The sequence below is a fragment of the Helobdella robusta genome (genome assembly GCF_000326865.2).
Source record: "Helobdella robusta unplaced genomic scaffold HELROscaffold_20, whole genome shotgun sequence".
Lineage (NCBI taxonomy): Eukaryota > Metazoa > Annelida > Clitellata > Rhynchobdellida > Glossiphoniidae > Helobdella > Helobdella robusta.
In genome coordinates this window covers 1399774-1410434 of record NW_008704084.1, presented here as the reverse complement: position 1 = coordinate 1410434, position 10661 = coordinate 1399774, and the positions used below count along the sequence as shown (strand labels likewise).

At 32.7% G+C, this 10661-nt stretch overlaps 2 protein-coding genes across 2 annotated transcripts; one reads left to right on the top strand and one right to left on the bottom strand.

Annotated features, from left to right (window-relative positions):
- Nucleotides 1–333: 333 nt before the first annotated feature.
- Nucleotides 334–8591, bottom strand: HELRODRAFT_77583 (hypothetical protein; the record flags this gene model as incomplete). Its single annotated transcript, XM_009017992.1, has 13 exons — nt 334–447; nt 1165–1300; nt 1631–1776; nt 2151–2243; nt 2446–2519; nt 2818–2919; nt 3143–3234; nt 4029–4126; nt 5159–5234; nt 5667–5758; nt 7027–7086; nt 8123–8166; nt 8501–8591. Coding segments are annotated over 13 exons (1218 nt in total), but the record flags the coding sequence as incomplete, so codon positions are not given.
- Nucleotides 8592–8927: 336 nt separating this feature from the next.
- Nucleotides 8928–9842, top strand: HELRODRAFT_171259 (hypothetical protein; the record flags this gene model as incomplete). The annotated part of the gene is made up of 1 exon (XM_009017991.1): nt 8928–9842. One exon carries the CDS (start codon nt 8928–8930, stop codon nt 9840–9842), a length of 915 nt encoding a protein of 304 aa, XP_009016239.1.
- Between the last annotated feature and the right edge of the window lie 819 nt (nt 9843–10661).

The window sequence follows — 10661 nt, the reverse complement described above, 5'->3', positions numbered from 1 at the left end:
CGAGTCATTTACCGAGGTGTGCTAATTAACTCATATTCAATTAGCTAATTAACTAACCAATCAACCAGCCAGCCAGTAAACTAACCAACCAAATTAAACCATCAATTAATGCAGTAACAAACCTTCTAGAAGCATCACGTGCCTCGCTATCGGCATCATTCAGTCCTTTTTTGATGGCCTCTGTGATAAGTGTCACTTGTTTCTCAATGATGCTAGGTGGCCACAGCCGAGTTATCAGCTCCATCAGCTCACAACAGTTCCTGTGGAGCATTCATTATGAAATGTTGAGAAATGAAGAAAATATAGAAAAAAGATGAGTATCAGTATTAGTTGTCAACAAAATTCAGGTAAATGATAGACAAGAATGACGGCTAACCTTCTAATGATGTTGGACTTGGAGGCAAGATTGCACGTTATCAGTGGGATGAGGCGATGTGATTGCGTGTACTGTAATTAATGTAAATAATTAATACAACGTCAATCAATGGACCAAAAGAAATTCTATGGTTAGCAGATTTGAAAAATCAAACCCAATTACGGACTGTTGCGGTTGTGAACACCGAACCAAGAAGAGCAGTAAGCGGGAGAAGAAAAGAATGGTATTCGTTTGGATAGGCTGGACACGTGTTTCGTCCGTAAAAGTTAACAATGATATATTCAATGACAAAGGGTTCTAACTAACGAAATTTTGTTCTTCATAGTTCTATTAAAAAATTCATTAACAGGAAGAAATATATTTCTTGGCATCTACTACTGTTGCTACTACTACTACCACCACTACAACTAGTATTACTACTACTAATATCTTTTAGTACAGGACCCCAAATCTAAATGAAATGGCGAGTTTGAAAAGACGATAGTTACAGCATAGCTGCTGTTTATAACCACGGGCTCACAAAAAATGTAATGCAGTAAATATAATACATAAAAATGTCTTATTAAAAAGATAACCGAATGACTTAAAGTCACATTTCACGATACCAGCATTATTTCTTGATAACATATCAAATAACACATACCTGTTAGCTTAGAAAGTAAAAGTAACTGCAAAGAATAAAAAATGGCTAAAATTTTCACCGCACTTTAATTGTTTAAAAATAACTAATAAGGGCTGCGCGCTACAATGAAAGAAAATTAAATTTTTTTTAAAATCTACAAACTAACTTGCAAGATAAACTTCAAGACTACTAGTCCAGATGTGGACATGACCTTTGCAGAGTTTGGCAGGAGCTGTATGATGGCCGGGATTATGTACTCCGCCATCTGCTCAAAATCTCTGCCCAACTCTTGGGATAAATATCTACGAGGTGGTGATGAAGTTGACGATGGGAACATGAAGATGACGAGAATGCCATTGGTGATGATGGAAATGTTTGAAATTTGCAGTGGGTTAAATAAATAAACGAACAAAAATGACCAAGACCAAATGAAAATAAAACAATGAAAGCTCAATAAATAAACAAATAAATGAACCAGTTATACAGTTCAATCAGCGTAATCAATAATCAGTAATTTTCCAATTGATTTCAAACATTCATTAAGCCATCAGACCAAAAATAAATCCTTTATTCATTCATTCAACCAACCAACCAATGAATTAATCATGCAACTGATCATCCAATCAACTAACCCAAGAGTGATACATGCTTCTCTGACTATCTGCGACCGTAGATCTAGAACACTAACTCTAAGTGCAGGTCCCAAACCCTTTAGCAAGCCCAAAAATTCTGGATATTTCGTGGCATTAGCAACCACCAGCGATCTCAAACTTTTCAACTGGTTTGTAAACGTTTAGTAACTAATTAGTTCAAATTAATAACATCTATAAAATGGTGATGTCATATTTTCATTATCTCAAGTTTAAAACCCAAACTAAAAAAATTCTACTTACCCCCACTACTAATAACCACCACATAATTAGTTACTATTATTAGCAGCAACAAATATTTATACTACTGTAACCAGCGTCAAGCACCGCCATCAATGCTAACAACAACAAATAAAAATCATCAAGCACACGCAAAAGTACGCGTGTACTCGGCAGGTCAGTGCAACAAACACGTGCACAAGTACAGATGCACTCGGCAGGCTACACATTATGCACGAACATGAGTGCAAATGCACCTAGTAGGCTGACAAAATTAACTAACAGCATCCTGCCTCAACTCCCAATCCTTGTTTGTATCATTCAACGTGTCCTTTACCTTCTCCATCCTGGCGATCAGGTCTTTGGAGGAAGAAATCTTTTCAAATTGGTTTGTATTCAATGAGCAGTTAACATCAAATTTAAGTAATGAGTATGTGAAATGTGCAAATTCAGTGTATATGCTGATGTGTTTAAATAAAGAAAAACTATGTAAATATAATTTTATAGTTATAACATACTTACACAAACACCTATATAATTAATTAGTATGATGATAACATGAACGAAATAAAACCAACAAATATTTTAGGCACATCGTCGAAAGATTTACAAAACAACTCTTCGTCCAGAGCACCTGCATGTGACTGAGAACCTACGAACAAATAATGGAACAAAAAATATATCAATCAGTCAATCAATAAATCTGGTCTGTCGGTTGGTCATTTCACATTCATCCATTCATTCATTCATGCGTTCGTTCATTATTTATTCATTCACTCATCCATTCATTTATTCCCTCATTCAAACAACCATGAATGAATTTCCATTAAGGAAATTCATTCATGGTTAGTATAAGGAATGTTGAATTTAACATTAATAATTTTTAACAAAAATGGAATGCATTCTAAAACAAATGAACAGAGGCACACAACCGAAGGCCATCCTTGGACCGGCACCAGCAATGGACTTGATTGGTGGGACTTGTGATCGTCCAGTGCTCTTCGACCGAGGGGCCTTTTTTATTGCAACCTCCACTGGACCATCTGGCTCATCTGAGTGGAATCAACGTCAACATTATCATTATAATCATATAATTCAACGGTACCAACGTGCCAGCATAAAAAACTACAAATCCACTACACAGCTTGTTAAAACATGGTCTTTCATGAAAACATACCCGACCGTAAATTTTTATTTATTAATGATATAATGTACTGAACCCAGACCTTCACCTTTTTTCACTTACACCGACGATCACCCAGAAAACTAGTTAACTATTTGACCAACTCATGAACCAACCTTCATAAGAGGCAATCATAAGACCCTTGTTTTTGGCTTCATCCATTTTTGAGGTTAGAATGGACAGCCTGTTGAAAATAACAACACAAATAACTGAATGAATAAATAGACCTTAAAGATGCATGCATATATATTAACCGTTGGTGAAATAGAAGAAATAAATGACTCTATAATTTAACATGCCAATCATTTTTCCTTCATCTATCCAGCAACTTTTTTTTTTCTATCCTTCATTTTTCGGTTCATCCATTCAATTCCATCCCATTCAATCGTCATATGCCAATAATTTCCTTACCCTCAAACCAATCTTTGACTAATCATTCATTCACCATTAATCCATTCACCCCGCCTGTACTTCCCACTAGAGATATTTCAGTAACTTAAACTGAAACCATTTATTAAACACTGAAAATAACTAAAAAATAGTGCTGGGTGTCTTTGACCACCGCAAATTGTTTTATTTTTTAATTTTTATTCATCACTACTAATCTAGATTTAGTCAGTGTAATTATAAAAATTATTATTGCTCTGAATGTTCTCATTGAATATAATTAGGCAAGAATGCTTTATGAATAATTCTTGAATACCAAAAATAACTAAATCTGACCAATAGTAAAATTAATTTTATGATGAATAAATAACTAAAACAGAAATTACTAGAACTAAAATTAAAATTAATTTATAAAAAACTAATCAAAACTTTGACAATTTCTTAAACTAAAAAATCCATTCAAGCTTTAACAAAACATACGCCATTCATCTGTTCATCAACCAATCAACTATTTATCCATCTTTTTATCAATCTTTACCCATCCATCATTCATTCATCTATCATTCAATCGATTACAATTCATATACAGACTTGGATGGTTGAATATCCCTCTTGCAGATGTCCTGTCGAACTCTCTCCCCCACATGTCTGTAGAATTCCACCAAGGTTAGAACAGCCTGCTCTCGAACCTGGTCATTTTGAGGTTTTTGTTGTTGACATCTGGTTGTGCCACCGCTAATGAGGATGCTTATGTTGTTGCTTTGTTAATGTTGGCTTTGTTGTTGTTTATTCTGATATTGTTGATTTAGAGGAATATTATTGTTGGATGTTTGTTGACTGTGTTTGTAGTAAATAACTTACATTGGTTGGTGTTTACGTTGAATGATGTTGGTGATATTGTTATTATATAAAGAATTTGTTGCCATTTTTGATCAGTGATATTTTACTTGATTTGAAATGAAATTAAAAGTCCACAAGTATCAGTAAATTGATTTCGAAAAGTAAGGTTAAGTAAAATCATTCTCTAAACAAAACTACTTTTACAAATGTTTGTACAAACATTTGTTCTTCACCAATAGAGCTGTTTTCATTTCTAGTGAAGCGTGTGCACAAAAAATGAAAAAAATATGCATCAGCCACATCTTCACGTGAAAACGAATAAACAACGTCAAATAAATTCCAAAAGAACAGTAATAAGAATTCTCCCAAGGGGGAAGATAGCCAAAATTGAATTTGGTTCTCTGAAAAAAAAAAACTTATTGTATCCTTGAATGAGAAAAGAGATCATTTGACACTATATCTCATTCCGCAATAAAAAAAAACAATATTATTCCAATAGCTTCGATTTCTATCAATTTCACGCTCTTTGATCTCAATACATCAATTTATAAAACAAATACACTGTGCAGTTTTAATTCAATAAAGTCATAAATACCATTATTTTGAATGTACAATAGAAGTTTTAATACTATCCCTAATACATGAAATATTGGGCAATCAGGACTTCCTGAATATTCATAGGGTATGATTGACTCACTAAATAATAATTAGACACATTGTCAATAATATCAGATATGGGAAACTACTTTTATATTAATTTTATCACCCCAACATCAACACCAACAGTCACATGCACGCACACACACACCTGGACGCACGCACACACAGACAGACAGACACACACAAACAAACCAAACACAAATACACGGACACATACTAACAGGAACACTTGAGTCTTCCATCATCTTGACCACAAGGGGGATCAGTTTTGATATTATGATACTCTTTGCACCCCATCTATTTATACAAGAAAACAAAATAATGCCATAGATAAGTGATTGAGAAACAGGAACATGAAAGCATCTATAGCTATTATAATTATCATAGTAATCATTGTTTACATCATCATGTACAAACAAATTAACAATACTCAACTTATTTTTTTCTAATTTAAAAACAATTGAAGGATATTAAGTACAGAACACACACGCACACACATCATGCAACAACAAACAGTAGGAGAAATTTCTAACAGAAAACAATATAAAACAACTACAAACATCTTCAAGCAAATTGAACATCAAACCAATAAAACCATGCTAACATCAATCAAGACAGAACAACAACAAAAATTACAGAAGACTAATGCCATTAATAACAGCTTCAATAGACAATAACAACTAAACAGCATCCATGAGAAAACTGAAAGAATGAATGGAACCAACTAACTCATTAAGAACATAGTTAACTAAGCATAATGACTCCTCTTTCACTTTCCACAATTTGTGAGTGAAGGCAGGCGTTAACCTCTCAATTATGTACTGTATCAAGTAATTAATTAATTAATAAATTAATTTTTTAATTAAATTAATTAATTAACTAAGTAATAGATCAATTAATTAACAGTTGTAATGTAAATAATATATAAATAAATGGTACAACTGATCTGAATATAACAATATGTACACTTTTCCGAAATGTCAAAATGTAAACTCACAAACATAAAGTGCAGGCATGGATGTAGAAGAAATGAAATAAAGATTTGCAACTTGATAGCAGCAACCAAAAGAGATTTTGATGTCATTGTAAAGCAAAAATAAAACAACAACAGCTCTCAATAGCCAGCACCAGCCCTTCAGCATTTTATATTCTTTATTTCTGCTTTTGTATATTTCTATCTTTCTACTAGCTAGCATATAATAATCAGAATTATTTTTGTAGAAAAAAAAGTATAATGAACATTTAAAATGATCATTCAGAATAATGCTTCATGGAATAATGTATAAATAATAATACACGCACAGTTCAAAAAACAACAAAAGACAAAATATATAACAGATTTGACAAGCACACACAACCTATTCAATTCATAAAATACAATATACGTAATCCAATCCTTTTGCAAAACACCCATCCAACCATTCCATTTCCTTTGCAGCATTTCATTACATTGCTATTGTCAGTCAGATTGATGCTAAATTTGACACAACCACAGGACTAAATCCAGTGAAAAATCATCATCTTCCCATCATCAACAAATACTAACCACTCCCATCATCAATAACAAATCTACTTTAATTTGTCACACCACACAATCAATCACTTAGAGGAAAACACTAGGGGAAGGAAGATTTCATCTTTAAATTTAACACTCAAAAATCACCCATCTCCTCACAAGTTAACTTTGAAAACACACTTCATGTAACAAAATTTACAGCATTTTAAATTACGTTTTTTTCTATATAAATAAACTTAAATCTAATACCTTTCCGGTACATAATAACCATTTGGTAAGTCAGATTACTATATTTTATCAATCAATCAATCAATCAATCAATTTAATCAATCAACCAACCAGCCAATCAATCATTAATTACAATTCATCAATTGAACCAATCAATAGAATAACCAAATTGAACAACTAAATGACAACAAATAACCAGCAGAATTAGTCAACTAAGCTTGGTTTTGTTTTTATTTATGCAAAATAAATAGTCTCCATTTTAATTTACAAACAGATGAATGAATGAATGAATGAACGAACGAACGAACGAATGAATGAATGAGCGAAATACAAATTGAAACAGACTTGTGGATTTGATGCAGGAACCATGAAACTCAGCAAAACTTTCTTGGCACAATCTCGAACCTGAAGAAAATTTCATCAGCACATTTGTTACCAATGATACTATTAAAAAAATTATAATAAAAACAAAAACTGTGATATGTCATTGCATTATAACCTAATAACTTTTAAGATCCATTGTTTAAAAATAACTTTAAATGATGTGAAGATGTTGAAACAAAGTCATTAAAGAAAGTTAGGATACAAAACATGCACATTTGTTTATCACTTGTTTGTGCAGGCAGTCGAGGATTATAACAAGTATGATGGCGCCAAGAAAAATATCATTAAAACAACTAATAAAGAGAATACAAATGCCACTGCCACTAGAATTCTTTAACACAAAGAAGTAGGACAGGATTATGATTAGATTGTCATGTGTTGAGTGAGGTTTTTTTGTGCTGCTCTGTTGTATTCTGATTTTTCTTCTTCTAAAAATGTTCATATTTAAAGAAGCATATCCTATCTTAATTATAATTCGCTGATGTTAGTTCAGAATAAAAGGCTTCAACTAGTAACATAATAACATAACTAACAACATAAACAAGGGAGACACATTGAAGAAGCTTTGACAGATTTGTCTGGAGTTTAGACATTTAAAGTCTCAGTCCAATGTTGCTGATCCTGAAGTCATCCTGAGCTGAGTGGGCATGTGGTATATTCAGGAGAAGTGAAAACAGAAAAGTAGTTTGTCCACTGGGGAAGATGTTTGAATGTAACCACTAATAAGTCTACAGTGACAATATCTTCTAAGTGGACCCAAGATGGCAGTATACAGCAATATTAAAGTTGAAGTGCATGCCATCCAAAAAAATTGTTGCTTCGTTGATTGTAATTTTTTTTATTGTTGCAAGAAAAAAATGTAACCGGAGCACAAGAGTATGTACATTTTCCATTATAATAATAAAAATAACAACGGCAACAACAATCAAATCACTTTTATTCAATCAAACAAAACAAAAAAGCATGATTCGAAGACCAAAAAAGAAAATTAATTCTTGGGGACTCGGCCACCGTGCTCAATAATAATAATAATAGTGATAAATAAATAATTACCGACCTGGTCTTTGCTATCACCCAAGCGGTCAATAGTGACTGAAAGAACTGTGCAAAATGATAAAATGATGAGAATTTATTAAGTTTACTTTTCTTCTCTCACCAATCACCATCAATGTAATCATCATTACCATCGTCATCATCACCATCGCCATTAGTAATATCAACAAACAAAAAGCAGGATAACATCTAAAAAATATGAAAGCAAATAAACAACAGGCAAATGTTGTTGCATCACCAGCCAACAGTCAGTCAGTTAAAAAAACATTACAGCAGTACCACGATGAAAGAAAAGAATAAGAGCAAGAAGATGATGAAGATGTTAAACAAAATGATAACAAAGATGGAATAATGATGATTAAAATGATGATGATAAACATACCTGAGGTGATGTGCTGCTTGAAGTTTGCCTTCATCCTACTGACCAGTGCATGCACCACCTCCAAACCAAGCAACGAAACCTGCGTGGAAGAAAATTTTCAAGCATCAACAATATCCTCTAAGTAGAATCAGCTAGATAAGAATTAAAAATATTGGTAGGTATACATTGGTTGTTGTTTGAATTTGTTGTTTTAGCAGTTATTTCTGCTTTCTTCTCGGTTAAAAGTAGTTATTTAATGTTAACAATTTCGTAAATTGCAGTAGTAAATTTTCTAGAATAAGCTGGTATTAAATTTAATTCATAAAATTTTGTTTTTTCGTTAAATTTGATAAAGTTTTGTTTCGAATTATCGTCACGTGATTGAATAAATTATCTGCTGTTAAAAATCTGGCTGAGGTTAATTATAATATTAGATACAACAAATACAATGAGCTCGCGTTACAGCTGTACGAAGTGTGCAAAAGTAGTTCCGAGTAAGGAGTTGTTGATTTGTGCATGTTGCAAGTCTTGCGCTCACAACAAATGTGAAATTAATGATGACATTTTGGAAATTTTGAAAAATTCTAAAGGATTAAAATGGTTTTGTCACCGTTGTTTTGATTTGTCATTGGATATTGGTTCTTTAGCTAAATCAGTGGACAATACGAAAAATCAAATTGTCACTCAGCTGGACGTATTAAACGAAATATATATGAAAATAAAACTTGATATTGATAACATAAAAGTGAATATTGAACGCAATGAGTCAAGGCTAGATCAACTTGATCGTTTTGATACAACTGTGCGTGATGGACTTGAGACATGCAAAAACGAATTGAAAGAAACGTATGCTGGCATCGTTAGGAAAGGGGGTGGTGCAAATATTGACGCCATCAGGAGTGAAGTAAAATCGTTTCAGAAAGCTCTGGATGAGGCAAATGAAATTAAAGAGAGGGAATCAAACCTGCTGATGTTTCGTCTATCGGAGAGTGATGATGATCGTGGTAATGTCCTCAAGATTTTGAAGCATCTGTCGGAGGATGTTTCTGATAAAAATGTTATCAAGGTTTTTAGACTTGGAAAAAGACAAGAATCAGTAGTTAGACCTGTGTTGATAAAGTTGGACAATGTATTTCTTAGAGATTCAATAATGAGAAATGTTAAAAAATTCAAATCTTTGCAGGGTTTCTCACACGTCGGTTTAAGTCATGATTTGACAATGGACCAGAGACAGGAATATAAAACATACGTAGATAGAGCCAAAGCCATGGAAAAAGAAGAGATAAATCGGAATTTTTTGTTCAGAGTGAGAGGACAGGTCGGAAGGTGGAAGATTGTAAAATTACCTCGAAAGCAGATGTAAATAGTTCTGAAGATAATGATTGTGGTGCAAGTGATTGTAAAATTACCTCGAAAGCGGATGTAAATAGTTCTGAAGATAATGATTGTGGTGCAAGTGATTTATCTAAGACTAATTATAATGTAATGTTAGGTTTATTAAATATCAGATCGATAAATTCAAAATTTGATGCTGTCTACGATTTAATTCACAACGGGTTAGACATTTTTGTTTTGGTTGAGACCTGGCACGGATCGTCGAATAATATTTCTGTTAGATCTTCAGTTCCTCCTGGATATAACTACGTTGATTTTTTAAGAATAAATGATCCTTACCATGGTGGTTTAATTATATACTTCAGAAATGAATTTAAATTTAAAAAAATTGTCTTACCTATGTTTGGATCGTTCGAAGCACTTGCTCTAAAGTTATTTATTAGAAGAACAGATTTTATTTTATTAGCCATCTATAGACCTGGATCGGCACCAGTTACTAATTTATTTTTTGAAGAACTTTTATGTTTACTAGAAAATATTGCTTCTTTTAGTTCAAATTTAATAATTTTGGGCGACTTTAACATTCATATAGAAAAGCTGAATGATCGTCATACTTTAAATTTGTTAGAATTGTTTGACATGTTTCAGTTGAAAAACTTAATCAATCAATCAACTCACGAACGGGGAGGTATACTTGATCTGATTGTTTGTTCAGAAGATTTTTTGGTATCAGATTTAAACATTTTTCCATGTGGGATTTTGTCCGACCATAGCTTGATACAGGCTCGTATACCATTAACTTACGAATATCCTAAAACTGTCATGAAAATGGTTAGATCATGGAGAT